A 22,803-nucleotide genomic window follows, 5' to 3' on the forward strand; every position below is an offset into this window, starting at 1 on the left:
TTGAGTTTAAATCATGAAAGGACTAGTAACTGGGGCAGTGCCCGAGAGGGAACTTGAAAGAAAGAATCAAGCTCAGAAGTTCTGTGTTTATAAACAGATGTTACAGCATTGCTCAACAAAGGAAAAATGTTTGCCTAGCTGTACTGTTTTTGATATGCTCTTAAGTTCAAAAAGGAAAATAAATTAAAAAAAAAAAACAAACAGTTTAGGGCATTAGCTTGGAAACTCAGTACTCAGAGCATGTTTGAAAAGCAGCCTGACACAATGAACTTGTGGTTTTACTTGCACACAACTGGCTGCCCCAGATACAGTTGTAAGAAGGTGGTCTGGCCAGTGCTTACCAGGCTCAGATTCTGGTAAACAGAGACATCAAGTTGAATAGTTTGGGTGAAACTTCAAAAGTAAGGTCAGAATGATTCCTTTTTTAAAAAGAGAAAGATACACATCCTCATATAATCCTTCTACCATTCATTTGAAAAATGATGCTTTCTTAATTTAAATAATCTTGCTTCTGATGAATAAAATCTTCTTATATCTTGATTACTGTTTTGTTGTAAACTCCCGTTGAGCTTTGCTTCTCTTATTTTACTTAGTGATATTGTATCTCAAAATCACATCTTAGTTTCATTTTAATCAGATGGTTTGTTTTTCCGATCTTCAGTTGTGTGAAAGTGTTAGTTGCTCAGTCATGTTGGACTCTTTGTGGCCCCACAGACTGTAACCCGCCAGGCTCGTCTGTTCATGGGGATCCTCCAGGCAAGAATACTGGAGTGGTTGCCTTTCCCTTCTCCAGGGGAAGTCCCAACCCAGGAATGGAACCCCATTCTCCCACACTGCAGGCAGATTCTTTCCTGTCTGAGCCACCAGGGAAGCCCATATTTAAGGAACCATTGCCAAATCCAAGGTCATGAAGATTTTACCCTGTTTTCTCATTTTTAAGATAGAGTTTAGAATGTCCATATTGATCAAGGCACATTTAAGAGAAGACTCTGAAGAGTCCCTTGGACTGCAAGGAGATCAAACCAGTCAATCCTAAAGGGAATCAACCCTGAATATTCTTTGGAAGGACTGATCCTGAAGCTGAAGTGCTAACACTTTGACCACCAATGCGAAGAGGCAGCTTATCAGAAAAGACCTTGATGCTGGGAAAGACTGAAGGCAAAAGGAGAAAGGGGTGGCAGAGGATGAGATGGTTAGATAGCATCACTGACTCAAGGGACATGAACTTGAGTCAACTCCAGGAGATAGTAGAGGACAAGGAAGCCTGGCAGGCTGCAGTCCATTGGGTTGCAGAGTTAGACGTGACTTAGCGAATGAAGAATAACAACAAAAGGGAATAATATCTTAAGGAATTTTGAAAGTTGCCTGTCTTCATCTTATACATGCCACTCTAGCACATTTAATATTGGTATTCATCATGCTCTTCAAGCCAGTCAAACTTGGGATCCCCAACATTTCTGTGTCAGTAATGTAAGGTGTGAAACAAGCAGATTCAGTAAAGACCTGCTTCATCCTCACCACAGTGGGCATCTAGATGCCATTTGGGTTGGGTTTACAGGGTGGGGAGTGGCGATGATTCCTGGCCCGAGTCTCCTAACAGCAGACATGTGGAAGGGAGGAGAAGATCCCCAGGAGACCGGCTGTTGACTGCAGACCGCTGCCACTGGCCTCGGGGTGGTGGTGGTGGAACTGGGGGCAGCCGTGGTGTCCTGGGAGGAGGACCTGAGAGTTCTCAGAGTTGTCGGATTGGAACAAATCTGCCTGGGTGGGAGCAACACCTGCAGCAGCAGCCCAGTCCAAGCCTGCCCACCACCACTCTGCCCACACCTGCCCCAAAGGCACGTGGCACGTCTCGCTGGGTGTGCGGAGAACCGCTGGCTCAGGGCAGGCACTGGCAAGGATGCCTACTGGTGTATTGAGTGCTTGTATTATAAAAGGACGTTGGGTGTTGTCAAGTGCTTTTTAAACATTGTTGTCCCCCTGTGGGCCCACTGTTGTTTAGCTGCTCAGTTGTGTCCGACTCTTTGTGACGCCACAGACTGTAGCCCACCAGGCTCCTCTGTCCATGGGATTCTCCAGGCAAGAATCCTGGAGTGGGTTGCCATTTCCTTCTCCAGGGGATCTTCTCAACCCAGGGACTGAACCCAAGTCTTCTGCACAGGTAGATTCTTTACCTTCTGAGCCACCAGGGAAGCCCTTTTTTAAGCGTAATTGAGGCGATTAGTGTGGTTTTTTGTCCCTTTCATTTTTTTTTTATCATGGGTTACATTGATTTTGGTATGGATCATCATCATTGCCTTCCTGGAATGAATCCCACTTGGCTGTAATGTATAATCCTTGAATATGCACTGATTTTTATAAGGTACGTTTTTGTTGAGGGTTTTTGCATCTGTACTTGTCAGAAATCTTGCTCTGTAGTTTTCTCCCCTTAGAGTGCCTTTTTCTGGCTTTGGTATCAGGATAATATTAGCCTCATAGAATGAGTTAGGATGTATTCTTTCCTCTTCATTTTTTGCAAGAGTTTGAGAAGGATTGGTATTAGTTTTTCTTTAAATATTTGGCAGAATTCACAGGAAGGCATCTGGTTCTGGGCTTCCCTTTGTCAGGAGGTTTTTAATGACTGAGTCCATCTCTTTGTTGTGGTCTATTTTGGTTTTCTATCTCTTCTGTGTCAGTTTCATTGGCTTGTGTATTTCCAAGAATGCCTTTTTACCTAGTTACCCAATTTGTGGTACCTTTGTTCATGGTGTCCTCTTATAACCTTTTTATTTCTGTCAAGTCCATGGCAATGTCTGCTCCTTCATCTCTGATTTTACTTACTTGAGTCTTCTCCCTTTTCTCCTCTGTCAATCTAAGTTTCGTCAATTTTGTTGATCTTTTCAAAGAACCAACTTTTGGTTTTATTGCTTCTCTCTATTTATTTGTCTCTGTGCTAATCTTTATCATTTCCTTCCATCTGCTAGCTTTTGGTTTAGTTTACTCTTATTTTTCTAATGCAATAAAGTTAAACATTAGGTTGTCGATTTTACATCTTTTTTAGTATAGACATTTACTGCTATAAATTTCCCTGTGAACACCTCTTTTAGAGGTGTATCCCTCTTTTGCTGTATCCTTATCAATATAAGTTTTGATATTTTGTTTTTTATTCTCAATCATCTCAAAGTGTTTTCTAATTTCCTATGTGATTTCTTCTTTGTCCCATTGGTTATTTAAGAGTGGATTATTTATCTTCTGCATATCTTTGAACTTCCCAGTTTTCCTTCTGTTATTGATTTCTAGTTTAATTCATTTGTGGTTGGAAAAGATACTTTGTATGATTTTAGTCTTTTTAAAGAAGAATATATATTCTGCAGTTGTTGAGTACTTCCTGTTATTCTTAGAATAGAATTCAAGCTCCTCACTATGGTTTAAATTCCTACAAGTACCGATCCTGACTAGCTTCTCTGGCACTGTCTCTCTCCACTCTTCTCTTGGTTTGCTCAGGAATCTTTTTTTTTTTTCCCCTGACTTATTAACATAATGCTCTAGCGTAATAACATTACGTATGTGAGTGACTGATGAACATAATGCCTTAGTGAAAGAGCACTAACGTATACCTTCTGATAGCATGTGGAGCCATTGTGTGTATCTTTGTGAAACGTTTAAAAGTGTATGGAGAAAGACTGAACGTGAATGTTCACAGCAACATTATTCACAATAGCCAAAAGGTGGAGACAGCTCACATGTCCACCATCTGATGAACAAATAAACAAAACATGGTCCATCCATCCAATGGAATGTTATTCAGTCATAAAAAAGGAATGAAGTTCTGTTGCATGCTGACATAGATGACCTTGAAAACACTCTGCTAAGTGAAAGAAGACAGACACAGAAGGTCATGTAATATTTTATGGTTCCTTTTATAGGAAGCATCCAGAGTAGGCAAATTCAGACACAAAGCAAATTAGTGCTCGCCAGGATGTGGTGGTGGGGAAACAGGGGATGGGGCATGACTACTTCATGGGTTGGGGGTTTCCCCTCTAGTGGTGATGGTTATATAACATTGTGAATGTACTCAGTGTCACTAAGGATAAATTTTATGTTATGTATATTTCACCACAATGGAAAAATCAATCCAGTTTAAAATCTTTTTTTTTCCTGTGCAAAAGAAAGCGCTCATTTTCAAATAATGTTTATTATCAGTATTGAAAAACAAACCACATTGTTCAAAGACCAAAGTTTAAAATGAAAAGTAAAATGATTAAGACTCACTCTTTTACATGACATTACATCCAGTGTCAGAGAGCTTGGTATAAAATGGACTTTAAAAAGTCCAACTATTTTGTGTATTGGCAGACTGTTCTGTGGTACATCTGGAATTCATAGGTTGAGTGTTACGGTAGATATTTTTGTTTAACCAGTTTGGATGAACAAGATAAAGCTTACACTCCAGGCCTGTATCCTTGCCTCAGTTAAGATTGCAAAATGCTCTTTTTAAATATATTTTTAAATTAAAGAACATAGCTAGAAATCAATCCATCACATTTTGGTCTTGTTACACACTCAACATGAGTTTTCTTGGTGGTGGTGGTGGTGGTGGTGATGAAAGAGCACAGAAAATAATGAATTGATTTGTTGTTTACTTGAAAAAAATATGAAAGTCAAAGATAAATATGTTACTGAAAATTATTAGAGAATGTCTGTTTATCTTCCAGAACTAATTGTCATTTGAATTACTCATGACAAAACACAGCCATCAAAAGTGAAAATGTTTGCATGTCCGATTATGGTGGAGCTTCTGTGTCACATAGCATGCAACCTGAGGTTTTATTTTCTTCTGTGAACTCTCTGATGAAAACACAAGGTGTCAGTGAAATCTTAAACATGGAAGCCCAGACAGAAAGCGTAATTAGTTCATATATGACAGTTCATATCCTTCCCTACTCTGTTTAATACTCATCTAATTATACTATATAGACCTTAACAAGAATGTTTAAAAAATGAATTTAAAGAGTCATATGTTCTTTTTCACTGCGATAAAATGCAATAGCCTCTTTAATCTTGGGAGCAAGAGAGGTTGGACTTGTGAAGCTCTGTTTGTGTTTTAAATTAGGTCAAGTCATATTATATATGTTAGCTAATTAACTAGAATTTACTGGTCTGTACAAAATTTGAATAATAGTCCTTCACATTCCTGTTTTTTTTTTTTTTCCTCTAAACAATACTGTTGGAATGTTGGGAGGAATATAGCATAATTTTTTTTAAGAGCATATATTTTAGAGTCGGACAGATCAGGCCTAAATCTTGGTTCAACCGCGGGTTGTTTAAGTGAAAACCCGTTTCTAGATTTGTAGAGACATCTTCATCTGTAAGACCCTTGCTGCGGAGGATTGTCATGACATTTTGAAGGTGGGCAACACAGGGCCAGTCCTCTGCAGGTATTTGGTGTGTGGTCTCTGTGATAACGTTGATGGTAATTTGGATGACTTTCTACCAAAAATATCCAAGGTCTCCTGTTGTTAGCAGATCTCTAAATAATCTCGTCATTTTTTCCATCCCCCATGTGGTTTTAGGGAGTGCTCAAATTGTTTAGTCGTTTCTGACTCTTTGGGCTTCCCAGGTGGCACCAGTGATAAGAAACCTGCCTGACAATGCAGGAGACATTAGAGATGAGGGTTCGATCCCTGGTTTGGGAAGATCCCCTGGAGGAGGTCATGGCAACCCACTCCAGTATTCTTGCCTGGAGAATCCCATGGACAGAGGAGCCTGGCCGACTTTTCTGGCTTCTTTGGTTAATTCACAATGGACATGAGTTTGAGCAAACTCCAGGAGATAGTGAAGAACTGGGAGGCCTGGTGCACTGCAGTCCATGGGGTCACAGAGTCGGACACGACTTAGTGACTGAACAACAACTGGACAGGTGGTCCACCAGAGAGAATCTGAAGGCCAGGGTCTAGTTCTCAAGCTGTCTCATTTGGATGACAGATTGGCCGAAGCCTAGTGTTGACTGGAGCTTGGTTCCTTGATGGAAAATTTAAGCTACAGGGCCCAGGCTCACTCTGAAGTAAACCATTTTCTCACAAACATGAATCAACCTCACGGTTTGGTTGCAATAAGCAATACTCAAGTTTCCCAAGTTACTTACCATTCATTGTAGCCCACACTTTTACTTGCGTTAGACATAAGTTCCTATTCCTGTGTTTATTTGTCACTGTTTACACAGCTGTGTTTGTTTGTGTTCATATATCCTCTCGTGAATTTGCCTGCTTATAGAGGCTGTTTCGGATTTAGGTTTCATCTCGATCAGGTCCGAGGTATGATCTTTTTAACTTGCTGTGTGGTGAACATCTAATGTGTGCTGTTTGATTATGACATTATGTCTGCATAACTAGAAGCAATATATTTATGAGTATTAAACACGTTTACCAACAAATATCCTTTAAAAGGTATGATTGGATTATAATTCTTATTCATCCAGGTCTAAGCCATATGGTATTTGTGCCTTTCCCAGTGACAATGAGAACCATGTATCAGGGTGGCCCAGAGTCATGGAGCCCAGATACACCAGGACTCAACATCCCCAAATGACTGTTCTTGTTTTTGTTCCAGCTGTCGTGTTTTTATGGTTCAATAACTCAACCCTCGGAGAAGGCAATGGCAACCCACTCCAGTACTCTTGCCTGACAAATCCCATGGATGGAGGAGCCTGGTAGGCTGCAGTCCATTGGGTCGCTGAGGGTCGGACACAACTGAGCAACTTCACTTTCACTTTTCACTTTCATGCATTGGAGAAGGAAATGGTAACCGAGTCCAGTGTTCTTGCCTGGAGAATCCCTGGGACGGGGGAGCCTGGTGGGCTACCGTCTATGGGGTCACACAGAGTTGGACACGACTGAAGCAATTTAGTAGCAGCAGCAGCAGCAGCAACTCAACCCTGATGGTTCTCTCTGGCTCTGGCCACAGTGGAAACCTGACTTTAGGGGTTAGGATGGGGTGCTCCTGTGTGGCCAGGGACAGGGCGAAAGTCCCAGGTGTTCCAGGTGGGCTTTAGTGCCTCGCAGCTCAGATGCTGGTAGCAGCTGCGTGGGCAAGTAGGCCCTCAAAACGGGCTCCATCCAGATGGAGATGCATTGTCAGTGTGAGGTCATGGTGGTGTTAGCTTTTTTTTCCTCCAAACCGTAGGTGTTGTTCAGTACTGTAAGAGCAACAGTGTTAAAATAAAGTAATAATAATAATGTTCACTGTCTCAGAACGTGGGGGCCCACGGCAAGGTTGTGAATAATCCAGTTCCTTGTTTGCCCCAAAAGTTGCCTTCCAGAGCACACCTCAGTTCAGCCTGCTTAAAACTGTGGAGAGTCTGATTCCAATTTGCAGAATATTAAGTGCTTGTTGTGTGCCCTACACTGCCGGGTGCCGGGGAGACAGAACACGATGACAGACCCCCATCTGGCAGACGGTCTGGTCCAGTGGGCCTGAGGACATGTATGTTGGGGTGGCACATGGTTGCTGCCGTGGAAACAGAGGAGAGCTGCAGGTGGAAGTGCAATATTCCAGCCATGACCCGGATGGAGGGAGTGTGTGAGCCTCCTAGCACACCTTCCCTCCTCACCCCGATGTTGCACGAAGGCTCCTGCAGGGGACCCCACGTGCAATGTGCACGTCTGAGTCTCCTGGGTGGTGGAGATGTGAGAATTCCATCCCCGTGGTTTTCAGGTACCAGCAAGGTCAACCTGGTGAGGATCCCGTCCACGGCCTCCAGCCCGCGGGACACAGCCCTGGCGGCTGTCATCTGCAGTGCCCTGGCCACCGTGCTGCTGGCCCTGCTGGTCCTCTGTGTCATCTACTGTAAGCGGCAGTTCGTGGAGAAGAAGCCAAGCTGTAAGTCCTGAGCGCTTGCTGTGTCTTGGCATCCTGCCAAAGGGTGTTGATCATCATCACTGTCCTCTGAGTGTCCAACGAGGACCTGAGAGGAGCATCTGGCAACGGCCACGGAGGCAGAGAACATGTGCTCCCAGGGGAGGCGCTGAGGGTGCAGCCGAGGGGTGGCATCACTTCACGGGGGCCTGAGAAGGCAGGGCCGCCCTCGCCCTCCACAGAAACACAGTTCCTTCTAAGTTCTGGCAACACAAGGGCCCCCATCTCGAGCTTTCTTGACTGATTGTTTCGTTTCTCTGCCTTTTTGTAAGAAGTATTTTTAAATGTGAACCACAGCTGTCCTTTCCTCCCACACTGCAGAAGCTGGGTGGTTCTGGCCGCGCTGTGATGTTCCCGGGCTTCCCCTGGGGAACTTGTCTCGCTGACCGAGTTCTCGGCCTCCGCAGGGTCCCTGAGGGCACAGGACCTGCAGTACAACGGCTCTGAGCTGTCCTGTTTCGACAGACCCCGGCTCGGCGCCCCTGCACCCCGTGCCTGCTGTCAGTGCCTGCGGGACTCGGCCCAGGCCTGCGGTAAGTTCAGAGCTTGGGGTCCACTAGGAACGCAGGCCCCGAGGCTGCAAAGAGCGCTCCTGCTCTGTTTTCCAGTTAAAGCTAATCGAGTTCAGTCATTCTCCCTGTCCCCAGAGGTTTGGGGTGTTGTGCATCTTTAAGTATTAATATCAAATAGAAAAGAAGCATCTCATTAAAATTCTAGGATTTCTCAGTAACTTTTATTTTTTTTTATTTTTTTTTAAATTTTTTAAAATTTTATTTTATTTTTAAACTCTCAGTAACTTTTAAAACAAGTTCGCCTTCATTTTGGTGTCAATTGATTTAAAGTCATGTGAGCCTTTTGTAGAGTAGGGTTGTCTTGTCTCCTTTCTTGTCTGGTGGGTTCAAAGTGAAGCTGCACATGGCTGTCTTAGTGTCTTTCTGGACTTCTTTTTCTTTTAACTAGTTTATTTATTTATTTTTGGCTGTGCTGGGTCTTGGTTGCCGCGTAGGCTTTTCCCTGGTTGTGGCAAGCAAAGGTTACTCTCTCTTTGTTCTGTGGGGGCTTCTCATTGCAGTGGCTTCCTCTTGTTATGAAGCAATGACTCTAGGGCTCATGGGCTTCAGAAGTTGGGGCCCCAAGGCTCTAGAGCACAAGCTTAGTAGTTGGGGCACACGGGCTTAGTTGCTCCGTGGCATGTGGGATCTTCCCAGACCAGGGATCAAACCCATCTCTCCTGCGTTAACAGGTGATTCTTTACCACTGAGCCACCAGGGAAGCCCCCGATTTCTTACAGAAGAAGGAGGAGGGAGACCTGTGACAGGGTTTTCCACAAACCAGTATTGCCTCTGGGATAATTGACAGAGATGGAAGTTCAGGGAAGTCCAGGCAGACCCCGGAGACACAGGTTCGATTCCAGACCATTGTAGTAAAGAGAATATTGCAATAAAGTGAATCACGGGATATTCTGGGTTCCCTGGTGCATATAACATTATCTTTATGCTATACTGTAGTATATTAAGTATGCAATAGCATCATGTCCTAAAAAATAACATATAAACCTTAATTTAAAAATAATTTATTGCTGAAAAATGCTAACCATCATCTGAGCCTTCAGTGAGTCATACTACAGTAGTCACATCAAGGTCCCCTGAGCACAGACCATCATAACAACTATAATAATAATGAAAAAGATTGAAATACTGTGAGAATTACCAAAATGGGACACAGAGACACAGAGTGAGCAGACACTGTAGGAAAAATAGTGCCCCTAGATTGTGAGACACAGGGCTGCCACAGACCTGCACTTCAGGAAAAAGCAGTAATTGTCAGGCATGATACAGCCAGGTCTGCCTGTAATTCAGGTGGACTAAGGTTTCTAACATGGGCAAAAGTCGGCAAAGGAACACTAACTTACGCTTAACTTCTTGCCCCATCCCCACGACCTCACCTCCTCTGCAGGGCATAATCAAGGTGGCCGCAGCCCTTCCAGAAGCCTGCCCTCTGCCCGCTCCATCCTCACCTGTGTGTCCCCCACACCTGGGGACACAGCACCTAGCAGTGTGTCGTCTCCTGTAACCATCCATGAGGTTCAGTGTTTCCCAATTCGATGGCTGGTCCTCTCAGAACTGTCTAATCTTTCAAGACATCGAAGGGTTCAGCTTTTCAATCTAATATTTGATATGGAAATAAGGCATTTTTAGCACAATTCTTTCTTCGCTGACCGTTATTATCTGCATTTATTACTTGACTTCCTAGGTAAGCAAGAACTTCCCTTCTTCCCCATTTATTCTTTCCTTTAATTACAATGGACGCAGTGTCCCTGATAAAAGGGTGATGGTCCTTTTTGATCATTATTTATTTTAAGGCTCAGATTTTCCCAGGTTTGGCCAGAGGGAGTCCCTTCACCCTGCTCAGGTGTCATTTGGACATAGCTTTATTATCCTTTTAGCTTCTCTCTTATTTTCTGGCTCAGAAAAGAAGTTCCAGGCTCATCTTGTATTTTCCAGCTGGAGCACTAGAACCAGCCATTTCTACAGGGAATAGCGGTGCCTTTCTTTGAATAAATTTGAAATGTCCCACAGCGAGGGTGACTTGCTGAAATGACTGGCGGTGGATCCAGGCACATCCCCACGATCACGGCCGCTCGAGACAAGGGCTGCTTCCGGATAGAATCGGCTGCAGGCCGGGCGGCCATCCCTCTCAACATGGCTTGCTGCTGTATCTCAGTGGTTAACTTTCATTTTTAAAAGGGAAATGGTTTCATCATCTTTTTTCTTTTGATAAAAGAAAAGAAATAATTCATCATGGAAACTTTGGATGTGTGTGTGTTTGTGTATTAATGTATAATTTCCTCAAACCTTTCTCTGTATATTTAATATGTGTGTGTCTTTGCATTTGTCAGTATGCTTTACTGTGTTTATGGTTTATAAAATCAGATTTACGTATGTCTGTATGCATAGAGAGAGGAGTCTAGAAGGCTATTCAGAAATGTGGACAGTGTTTTGCAGTGTATAGAAGTGGGAAAGATTTATTTTTCGATTTCTGATCTAATCTCTCTATTTTTAAAGTTTGTCTTCAATGAATGTGTATTGTCTTCATAACCAAAAATAATATACATACTGCTTCAGTGAACAGAGTAGTTAGTAAAGCTGTATGCACGTAGTTATTTCTTAAGCTACCAAAGTGAAAACCAAAGTGTGAAAATGTGTTGAGTTAAAGGCTGTGGACATTCGTGTTCTGCCCAGCATCACCCTGCCAGCTCACAGAAACACTGTCCTTCCTGCCCTCATCAGCCATGTATGAAAGACTCATTTCATTTCCCCTCTCTTCGTGCCTTTTCAGTATTATTTTCATTGCAGTGAAATTGACATCACATTAAGTTTACCGTTTTAACCATTTCCCGGTGAGCAGTTCAGGGACATTAAGTACATTCACCACCACCATCCCCAGAACGCTGTCCTGACCCCACACAGGAAACTCCCATCTTCCTAACTCCAGCCCCTGGGACCACCCTCCAGCTGCCCATCTCCAGGTCCTTCATAGAAGTGGTTCATCATTTTTTAAGAGAAAAGAGAAAAAAATTATACCTCATGGCCCATCCCCCTCAGAAATCACCCAAAGGGGAACAGCTAAATGTTCAAGTGCAGTGTTGAAGCAATGTAACAAGCCCTCCGACTTTCCTAGGGCCCGTCCACCTTGTCCCATCCCGGTGCTGTGGTGGGGCCTGCGGCATCGGCCGGGACACTCCTGGTTGTCAGGGGCACTGCAAGGCCACACTTCAGGACAGGTAAGTGGGTGGGTCTTTGCAAAATATTTTTTCATTTAATTGCTTGGCAGCACTGGGTCCTAGTTGCAGCACATGGGATCTGGTTCCCTAGTCAGGGATCAAACCCGGGCCCCCGGCATTGGGAGCTCGGAGCTCCAGCCACTAGACCACCAGGGAAGTCCCAAAGTCGTGTTTTTAATGAATATAATTTCATATTCCCTTGCGCAAATATACATCCTTCTTATTTTCATTTCATGTAAAACTATGGGGACATCACTTTCTTAGTAGTATTAATGACATTCTAGACATTTAAGAGGGTGGGAACTTTGGAAAGAATTAGGTAAGTCTCTCAGGGTTACTTAGAGCCAATACAACATTCTTTATACTGTATATCCTGCTAATTTTATTTTTGTCTTATATTCATGATTTGTAGCACTTATGTCATCTCTGAGTAATTTTTAGTATGCCACATACCCAGAGAATTTCAGAATAGTAGTCAAACTCAGTGAAGAACCTAGGACACTCCATATTTTAGACGTTGGATTAAGTATAAATATAAGGAAATGGCAACCCTCTCCAGGATTCTTGCCTGGAGAATTCCATAGACAGCAGATCCTGGTAGGCTGCACCCCTCAGGGTCACAAAGAATTGGACATGACTGAGCAATCAACACATGTTGATTAGAAGAAGTAGGTATAGAAATTCAATTTTATAGTAAATGGGGTAATTTAACTTATTGTACTGAAGCAAGTTTATAAAAAAGGAGGCACAAGAATTCTGACTTAATAAAATGTTGTTTATTTCACGTTGTTGTTCAGTCACTCAGTCGTGTCCGACTCTTTGTGACCCCACGGACTGCAGCACACCAGGCTTCCCTATCCTTCCCGTCTCCCAGAATTTACTCAAACTCATGTCCCTTGAGTTGGTGATGCCATCCAACCATCTCATCCTCTGTTGTCCCCTTTTCCTCTTGCCCCCAGTTTTTCCCCAAATCAGGGTCTTTTCCAATGAGTTTCTTTCACCTAGGGAACTTGAAAGCATAGCTGGAGTGTTGCTTTATAGGAGGTTTTTCTCCCGATAGAGTACTTACACATTTTCGAACATGTGTCCAGAAACACAGGTCCAGCGGGGGAGGCGATTCCCACTTTCTTTGGGTCCCTGTCAAGGTCCCTCTGTGGCGAGTTCTCAGACGCCTGGCCTCTGATGCAGAATCCCGGTGGTGGTGACGACGTCTCCTCCTGCGACTCCTGCCCTGAGCTCCCTGGAGAAGACGCTCGCTCTCTCGACCCAGAGAGCACAAGCTTGGCTTCCCTGGACTCAGACAGCAGTCGGGGTCTGGTCGGTGGGGTGGGGCCAGTTCTAGCTCATCCGGAGACCTTTACAGACACTACTGATTTGTCAAGACTCACCGACACGCTGCCGGAGCTTGTGAGGGCTCGGGTCGTACTCACTGCTGGAAACCAGCTGGATCAGGGTCGAGGAGATGCCCCACACCTGACCACACAGCCACCCGCCCAGGTGAGGCACCCCCCCAGTGGTGGATCTCGGGATGGGTGCAGTACTGACTCAGGGATGCCCAGAGAGAACCAAGCTCTGACCCCAGAAAATGTGGGGGACCCTGGGGAGAAGGTCTTTACATCCTTCATACCCTCTTGTGTGTTATAGGAGAGTATGTTTACATTAAATTTCAGGAGTTGCTTTTTTTTTTTTTTTTTGTACTAACAACCCTACCCCTTTGAAAATAATTTATTTCTATTTTATTTTCAATGAAACTTTAAATTCCTACCCAGACACTCATTTATATTTTAACCTCTATTTATTCTTTTTTCCCCAGCTTTATGGAGATAGAATTGACATATAACATTGTATAAGTTAAAGGTGTGCAGTGTGCTGATTTGATTTATTGCCAAGTACACCCTGGCACGTCCCAGTGCAGGAGACGTGGGTTTGATCCCTGAATTAGGAAGGTCCCCTGGGAAAGGAAATGGCAACCCATTCCAGTATTCTTGCCTGGAAAATCCCATGGACAGAGAAGCCTGGACAGCCACAGCCCACAGAGTCACAAAGAGCTGGACACAACTAAGCACACAAGAAATTAAAAAAAAATTATTGGATTTCTAACTTGTGATGCATTTGTTCCCCAAAATGTATTTTTACACAACAGTCTTCTTGTGGGTGGTTTAAGCCACCCAGAGTCTGACAGTGATGGTTATGGTGGTGGTGGTTTAGCCGCTCAGTCATGTCTGACTCTCGCAACCCTGGGGACTGTAGTCTGCCAGGCTCCTCTATCCATGGGATTCTCCAGGCAAGAATACTGGAGTGGGTTGCTGTCTCCTTCTCCATGTAGTTATGGTTCAGGATAAAGCAAGTAGGAGTAAGCAGCTTCCTTAGTCTATGTGACTCAAATTTAGTCAAATTTTCCCTCAACACACCTCTCTAGAAGGGAAGAGGACTAAGATATTGAGACATCACTTGCAAAGACGTTTGGGGAATGAAATAGCTTGTTCGATTACAGGAAAAGCTTTTGTGGGTGGTGTTTTTGAACAAACATTTTAAATGTCAGCATGAAATGTGGGAGGAATGGTAGGAAAGAGATGAGATGACCTGGGTTCTAGTTTCTCAATCTATTAAAATCTGTTTTTTTTTCCCTCTCTCTATTGACCAATTAAGTATAATTTGCCTTCCATAGTAGCATTAACATGGTTGGTATTATCGTATCAGTTGACCGACATATTTGACAAAACTATCTTATTATTGAGAGAACCTCAGAAATTTCTATTTCGAGATAATCTGCTTAAACTTATGAAAAAAAATTTTACTGTAGATGTATCTGATATGTCATCAATGCCAAATTAGTAGTAAGTTGATGAAAAGTGACTGCAGAAATGAGGGTTTCACGCATGTATGATAATATGCAGTCGCCAGACCTCAGCCCCTCCCAAAGTGAGGTCACTGCCCTTTTGTGACAAGGGTCACACCTAAAGGCTGCTTCCTGCCAATGATGTTTGCCCTGTGACATGTATGAGTGTTCCAGGGAGGTCATTTATGAGAGAAGTCTCCTTCTCAAACTCTTTCTAAGCTTTCTCCAATAGCATCACAGAAGTTTTAAATTCAAAGACCAAGAATGGCACTAATCATTAACCATCTTTGTTCTTTGAAAGAATAGACTAAAGAATCCTAAAATCTTTGCCCATAGTTGCTTTAAAGAAGTGCGACACAGAACCAGGCTTGAAATGTTTGACAGGTTGAAAATCAGCAGAAGAATTGTCCATTGATATAGTTTGTTGGGGTTCATTTCCATCTTTTAAGGGCTGTTTGCCCAGATGGAGTGAGTGGGTTGTTAGGAAGTCTTTATTTTTATTCCCAGAGTACATGGGTGCCTGATATTAGGACGCCATAACAGGATCTTCCCGTCTGTAGGTCATTAAATCCACGTGCACCATTAGGAAAAGCAAAGCACCGTCCGCCTTCACAGTCACAGCGTAGGGCTCCAGTTCGTAAGGTGCTGTGTTCAGAGCTCTCCTTGTGTCGCCATTTCAGGGGGACGAAAGGACTTGCTTCTTTCTTCAGTGAAGTGTCCAGCAGAGCCTGCATGTGGACTCGCTGCCATCTGGACTTCTCATGGCTTCTGGGGAAAAAAAGTGAATCTGAACAGAACTGATGTCATTTAAAGCTTCTGAGCCAGGCCCGCCATGAGCCGAAACCTCGAGGAATGGCGCCTCCAAGCTTTGCATCTTTTCCGCACAAGGAGCATCTGAGCGGGAGGCCAACTTCAGAGACCCAGTGGGCCGGGTTTGCAGCCTCCGAGCTTAGGGGTATGACAAGAAGCAGAAATACAGTCACGCTTCTTTTCGTGGTGGATGTGGTGGTTTGACAAGACTGAAGGCTCAGAGTATAACTTTTCATTCACACTCTTTGGAAATAATTTCACATCTCCTCCTGAAAGTCAATGTCAGATTGGTTACCTAGTTTTTACACAGGATGGGTTCACAGGTGAGTGTTTCTGTGTACTGGAGGTCACCTTTTCATCATCTGAATAATCAGCGTGGGAGGTTAGAATTGATCTCCCACGGCCTGCCTGAGTCTTGGCTCATCAGATGGTGGCCGGGGAATCAGAAGAGATCAAATCTTATAGAATGGACACTTCTCCATCAGCCACTGTCTCATCAACCCCAGCTGAGTTAGTGACCGGAGGGGCCTGAGTTAGCTAATGTGGTTGGGAAAGCCTACCCAACCCCTCCCCCGAGTTAAAAGCTCCTTAATCCTCATCCTAGATTAGCAGATTTCCTCGGAAAATCCACTGATATGGAAGCGTTTGTTACTTCTGTCCCTGGGACTGAGCTCAAAAGATCCAGATTTTCTCTTCTATAGAAAAGCGGTATTTATAATAATCTTTTGTTTGCATCGTGTTTTATAATAAAGGCTTTAGAAATGCCAGCACATGGTGTGTCCATGCCACTGAAACACGATGCCAGGTGAGTAGTCTTAGGAGACGACTCTGTGTATTAGGACCAGGCGAACAAGCACAGCGAGGTGGACGGATTGCAACCGCCGTCGTGTCGTCTGATGAGCACGTTACAGGGCTCCCTCCGATCTCCTAAGCTTGGTCAGCACAGCAGTTTCCACCACAGCCCAGCGACGCTGGATTGAAGAGTCTGGTGCTTCTACGGAGGCGATCCACCCCTGCCACCTTGATGTTGACGTACTAGAATTTGCTCTACAGCTAAGACAGAAACAAAGCCAGCTCAGTCGTGAACCAGGGGACGGCTCCTTAGCTCTTCATCTCTGCACGCTGGAAAGGATTGATTTGAGCAGGATTTCTTTGTTTTCCTACCATGTTCATAATCAGTCGTGGCTGTTGCCTTTTAAGTGATGACTATTAGCTTTGTTCCATTTGCACTTAAAAAAGACATAAACCTTCAAACATCCATGCGTTAGAGAATAATCACATATTTTGTTTCCGAGTTGGCCCTCCGAAATCAGTGTCTTCTCCTGACCTTCCACATAAGCATTGGAGGCAATTGCCGGAGGTCCAGTGGTTAGGACTCAGCACTTTCACCGCCAAGGGTCTGGGTTCAATCCCTGGTCAGGGAACTAACATCCCACAAGCCACGTGATACAGCCAAGAAAGTCTGAAGTGAGCATTAGAACTCTGCCTTTCTCAGGACATTGTTACTTCTCTGTCATTGCCCCGTGCTTTTCTCTCTTGCATTCATGAGCTCTCACAAGGTGCACCCCCTCATCTTCCTTCATCCACAGCTCAGGCTCCCTGCAAAGACACAAGCTCACCTGGGCTTGGTGTGTTGTGTGTGTGACCTCTGTTCCTTGGACTGAAATAGGAAATTACAGTGTCTCACTGTAATGCATAGCCTTTCCCATCTACCTGGTGCCCAGCCAGAGTTAACTGACTTTGTTTTTTCTCTTCCATTTTTTTTTAGTCTAAGCCAATGATTCTTAAGCTCTGGCGTGCACCAGCTCTTCTGAGATGTGCCTTTAGGAAACTCATGCAAAGTACTTAGGATCTGACCACAAGAGGGCCAGGAAAATGCAAATTTAAGCTTAAGTCACATGTGCTATCGGAGAAGGCAATGGCACCCCACTCCAGTACTCTTGCTTGGAAAATCCCATGGACGGAGGAGCCTGTTAGGCTGCAATCCATGGGGTCGCTAAGAGTCGGACACGACTGAGCGACTTCACTTTCCCTTTTCACTTTCATGCATTGGAGAAGGAAATGGCAGCCCACTCCAGTGTTCTTGCCTGGAGAATCCCAGGGACGGGGGAGCCTGGTGGGCTGCTATCTATGGGGTCGCACAGAGTCAGACACGACTGAAGTAACTTAGCATAGCATAGCATAGCACATGTGCTATAGTCTGCAATCCAATCACTTTTTTTACAACAGGGTAAGCCAGGGCTGTGTTCCTTTTTATAACCAGAGTATATCTTCCATGTGTAGAGCCCTCATTAATGTCAAAGGCAGACACTTGGAGGAGAAAGCTAAGATTGATGGAAAAGAGGCTCTGGCTCCAAATCCTGAAACATCACTTTTGATCAACAGAGATATTGTTGTTGTTGTTTAGTTGCTAAGTCGTGTCCGACTCTTTGTGACCCCATGGACTATAGTCCACTAGGCTCCTCTATCCATGGGGATTCTCCAGGCAAGAATACTGGAGTGGGTTGCTACTTCCTGCTCCAGGGGATCTTCCCAGCCCAAGGATCAAACCTGCATCTTCTGCATTGGCAGGCAGATTCTTCACTGCTGAGCCACCAGGGAAGCCCCCAGGAGAAAATTAGGGTTACAAATGGATTTTATTTGATGCAACATTTGAAAAATCCTGGGTTATTTTAATCAAGATGAAGACATTGTCCTACCACGTACTATGGGAACAGACAATGATGTTATATCCTGCGCTCTATGTAAACACTGGAAAAGACAGTCCAGCTGGCATCTCATATCATTGGAATATTGGCAGCACTCAGATAAAATCAGCTGCCAGCATGCCAGGAAATCAGCATCAGGTGATAACAGGACTGGGCGTGCGAATCCTTGCTACTTTCTGCACCACAGAAACTCACCAACAAGGATGAGATGATTGGACAGCAATCACAGAAAGGCATGGGTTTTCTGATTTTGTGTATATGGAATATATTTTTCCAATATAGATTTTTCTACTTTAGATAAAGTGTTCATGTTGCTGTTACCTAGGTCAAGCACTGTTGTCTGTGCTAATAAAAAAAAAAATAGAAAAGGAAAAATCCCATCATTGCTTTAAGGCAGTCAGCTTGCATCCATTTAGACCTCATCTTGATTTATTTTGCATACTGGAATTTATGAATTTGTAAATGTTGGTTTTCTTACACAACTAGTTTTGTAAGACCTTTTTTTATTTGTGAATAAAATTGTTACCTTGTATTCTTGTCGACACATCGGGTGAGAAAATGATGGATGGTGTGAATGCAGCTGTGTTTCCCCTCCTACTCCCCGTGGAGGGTCTCACTAGGATCGTGTCCTCCCCACGACCCCTCTCCAGACCTCTGACCTCTGAGGATTTAGAATCCTCCCGGGTGACCTGGTTACATCTCTCAGGCATGAGGCGGGTCAAGCTACTAAAAAATGTTCTAAGTTATCTGAGAGGCTTTGGTATGAAGATTTTATCATGGTCTCTTTTTTTGGTCCTTCGGTTTGTGACACCAAGTGGGAAGGTCTGAAGAAGAAATTCTCCATTCATCCTCTTTGGAGGTCAGTGGGGCTGGGGGTACGAGGGGCTCCCCTGGGGCAGCAGTGGTCACCTGAGAGCCTCTTTCCTCTTGGCTCCTTCCCTTCTCCTTTCTCAGCCCCCTCTTCCTCCCCTTAATAAAGCTTTGAAAGCTGTTCCTAGATTTTGAGAGGACTTTAGACTTCCTGAACAAAACATGGATTATGCATTTTTTGAATTTAATTTTTATCTTAGAGTTGATTTGCAATGTTGTGTTAGTTTCAGGCATGCAGCAGGGTGATTCAGTTATACATGTATCTATTCTTTTCCAAAAAGACAGCTTCCCTGATAGCTCAGCTGGTAAAGAATCCGCCTGCAATGCGGGAGACCCGGGTTTGATCCCTGGGTTGGGAAGATCCCCTGGAGAAGGGAAAGGCTCCCCACTCCAGTATTTTGGCCTGGAGAGTTCCATGGACTATATGGTCCATAGGGTCGCAAAGAGTCGGACATGACTGAGCAACTTTCACTTTCCAAAAATAGGTTATTTAAAGTGTCACCATGTTCTCTCAGCTTACTGTTCAGTGTCCCTGTGGACCCCATAAGGGAAGGACACTCATCAGCTTCTTTCCTCTTTCCCAGTGTCCGTACAGACGGCGGGTGGGGGCTGGAGGTGCCTCCAGCTCTCTAAGGAAGGCAGCTCAGATCCAAGCAGGATCCCGCAGGGGGCCTGAAGGACTCTGCCGTCACTTAAACGGTACACGTGCGTGATGACCACCATGATGGAGGTCGGTTGGCAGTTGCCTACTTGTCATTCTGAACTTGTCTCTTTGTTCCATTTCAACTTGAGCAGCTGTCATTTTTTTTAAGAAATATATTTGGCACCTGATAAGGTATGAAAATATAGCTTACATGTACCATTCGGTTATCTTGAAACTAAATGGCAGTCTGAGAATTTCCAAAATCTTCTATAATTTCTAAGACATTTCACGATTCAAAAGTGGTCATTATGCAGAGTCAGCAGAGGAAGGTCAAAGCTTTCTTCCTGCCCTCCAGATTCCAGCAGGCAGGCAGCGGCCGGGTCCTTTCACAAACCACAGTCGCCTTTGAAGTGGTGTGATTTATGGCTGCTTTCAAATCAACCTCTCCAAGAGCCTCGAATGTTAAAAACTTAACCAGCAAAACACTTTCTCTGGAGCCATGGGTGGTCTTCCGAGCCAGGTTTCAATGATTCATCTGTAAAAATGGAGGATTTCTTTTTATCTTAATTTCTAACAGCATTAACTATTCCTGTTTGAGACAGAAAGAGCTGTGTTATCTGTATTTTGTTTGGGGTTGAGCATAGCCAGCAGAGCCCTGCAGAGGCATCTCCTCCCTGGGGTGGACTATTTACAGTCAATAGAAGATCTGAGAAAAGGCTGGTGATCCTTTAATTGCAGGTGAAGGGAGGCAGGTGGCCCATGCCTGGCACATGTCCCCGCGTCCCCCGCGGTGTATCAGGTAAGAGCCGTCTCCCTTGAAACCTAATCGGGAATCTAATTCCTCCCAGAGGCCTGGCTCTGAAAAGACGCTATTTCCTGTGTCAGGCCTGCCTTCCTTCCTTCAACGTATATTTGTAGAGTTATATAGTGCTGCTGTTTAGTTGTTAAGTCGTGTCTAACCCTTTGCAACCCTGTGGACTGTAGCCCAGCAGGATCCTCTGTCCGTGGAATTCTCCAGGCAAGAATACTGGAGTGAGTTGCCATGCCCTCCTCCAGGGGCTCTTCCCAACCCAGGGATCAAACCTGGGTCTCCTGCATTTCAGGCAGATTCTTTACCGTTTGAGCCATCAGGGAAGCCCTGGTCACAGTCTGTAGCTCCATGGGTATAAATGTTGGTTTTTCTCCAAAATTGAATCCAGTGGATAGAGTTACCCAACCAAGGATATGCCCGCTTTGGAGGCAACTCTGAAAGATGCACTTGAAAGAAATCTTAAGTAACAGCAGCATTATCAGAATAATGAATTGTCCAACCAAGGAACGAACATCTTTGAAGTTAATGATATTTATCTGAATATTCAAGGCTTGTTTTTCTTTTTACTCTGAATACTTAACTGTTAGACCTTGTGTGCCGGACGTTTCTGTTGGACGTGATGAATATGCTCAAAGCAAGATTCTTCGCTTGGGCACCCACATGTGACATTTGAAAGCAGCTCATGTCTTCTTCTGGAGAAGGCAATGGCACCCCACTCCAGTACTCTTGCCTGGAAAATCCCATGGACGGAGGAGCCTGGTGGGCTGCAGTCCATGGGGTCGCTATGAGTCGGACATGACTGAGCGACTTCACTTTCATGTTTCACTTACATGCATTGGAGCAGGAAATGGCAACAATCTTCCTCTTACAGAGAGGGAAATGGAGATTCAACACCAGTCTTACAGTCAGTGAATAGTAGGAAGTGGTAGAAAACATGGGGAAAAGTTTTCAGCCAATAGTGGTGGAGCTGGGATGTGAACTTTGGATTCCAAATCTCAGAGCCACGATCCCCCAGCTGCGGAAGCAACTGCGGAGTCCCTCTCCACACTGCAAGGTGGGGTGCTGCTGCAGGCTGCTGCTGCTGCGTCGCTTTAGTCGTTCCGACCCTGTGCGACCCCATAGACGGCAGCCCACCAGGCTTCCCGTCCCTGGGATTCTCCAGGCAAGAACACCGGAGTGGGGTGCCATTGCCTTCTCCAAAGGTGGGGTGTGGGGATCCCAATTTCTGGCTGCATTTGTGTGGGATGAAGGCACGGGCTCCTGGCTTCATCCTACAGCCTCAGGCTGGAGCTGGAAGGACCACAGAGATGGGTCCAGCAGTTTCAGCCCGGAGATCTGAGGAGGCTGCCCCAGGGAGTAAGAGAGGCCTGCAGGCAATCCCTGGTCCATCTCGGCCCTGCTCCAAACACAGGACCGTTCACCTCTTACTGTGCAAGTGCACAGACGTGAAAACAGAGAATCTCCACTTCATCCCTGGTCTGCTGGCTCTGAGCATGGAGGACAGCTGTGGCTTGATGAAGCTGGACACCGAGGCCAGATTCCAGTGAGTCCTGCCACCAGCAGCTGGGTGAGCTTGGGCACATCACTGACCCTAACCACTCCCCACCCACAAGACTGCGGGGGGTCCACCCTGACCTCCTGGCCTGGGGACCCCTTCATTCCTGGTCCAGCCTCCGCAGGCCAATGGGAATGTGCAGGGTCACCAGGGGTGTGGAGAGTCTGGTTCCTGGGAGGCACGGAGCCCAGCCGTGGGCAGGTCCTTGAGCTTCACTCAGGCCCGGCCATGGCCTGTGTCCCACCGGCCCCCACCCCAGCCCTGCCTGCCGACCGTCTCAGCCACCTTAATGCACCGCTCACCAGTATTCATCCCTTCACACGGTTGTCAGCCGTCACCACCCTCCATCCCCAGAGGGAGGGAAATTCTTCTTCCAAACTGAGTTTCTGCCCCCATCAAACACTCTCCCCACTGCCCACGGCTGTCCAGCCCCTTGGCGAGCACTGTTCTCCCTGTCTCTGACCGTGAGGATGCACACAGATGGAAGCTTACATTGTTTATCCCTTCGTGGCTGGTTTGTTCCACTGGGCTTAATGTCCTCAAGTTCCATCCGTGTTGTAGCCTGCGTCAGAAATCCACCTTGAGTTGTTTTTTTTTTTAACTACTTCTGTGCAAAATGGTGACTATTTCTAACTCTCCAGAAAGAATATTGTAAGAATCAGAAAATATCTAAAGCTGTCACAGAAGGGTCCTCAACAAGTGGAAGATATCATTATTTCTACATATATTACCAGTGTAATAAGACGTGGAAACAGTCTGGAAGCAAAATGGAAAGAGTCTTCAGACAAAAAACCGTGGCCTGTCATTCCAATGAATGAGGAGTGTTGCTTCCCGTGAACCATCAGCCACTGCAGCTGCCCCAGTGGTGCACCCAGAGGGGATTCAGGATG

General features: G+C 45.0%; 1 protein-coding gene across 2 annotated transcripts in view; it reads left to right on the forward strand.

The window, feature by feature from the left end:
- TNFRSF19 (tumor necrosis factor receptor superfamily, member 19) overlaps positions 1–18,566 on the forward strand; it is a 91,477-nt gene extending 72,911 nt beyond the window's left edge. For both annotated transcript variants that reach the window (XM_010851199.1, XM_010851200.1), the window contains exons 6-10: positions 7,693–7,857; positions 8,301–8,426; positions 11,575–11,677; positions 12,769–13,174; positions 15,197–18,566. In XM_010851199.1, the coding sequence (XP_010849501.1) occupies positions 7,693–7,857; positions 8,301–8,426; positions 11,575–11,677; positions 12,769–13,174; positions 15,197–15,229 (833 nt within the window). In that variant the 3' untranslated portion in view covers positions 15,230–18,566. The remainder of the gene's footprint in view (positions 1–7,692; positions 7,858–8,300; positions 8,427–11,574; positions 11,678–12,768; positions 13,175–15,196) is intronic.
- The last annotated feature ends 4,237 nt before the right edge of the window (positions 18,567–22,803 follow it).

The sequence above is a fragment of the Bison bison genome, unplaced genomic scaffold (genome assembly GCF_000754665.1).
Source record: "Bison bison bison isolate TAMUID 2011002044 unplaced genomic scaffold, Bison_UMD1.0 scf7180017864299, whole genome shotgun sequence".
In the NCBI taxonomy this organism is placed as follows: Eukaryota; Metazoa; Chordata; class Mammalia; order Artiodactyla; family Bovidae; genus Bison; species Bison bison.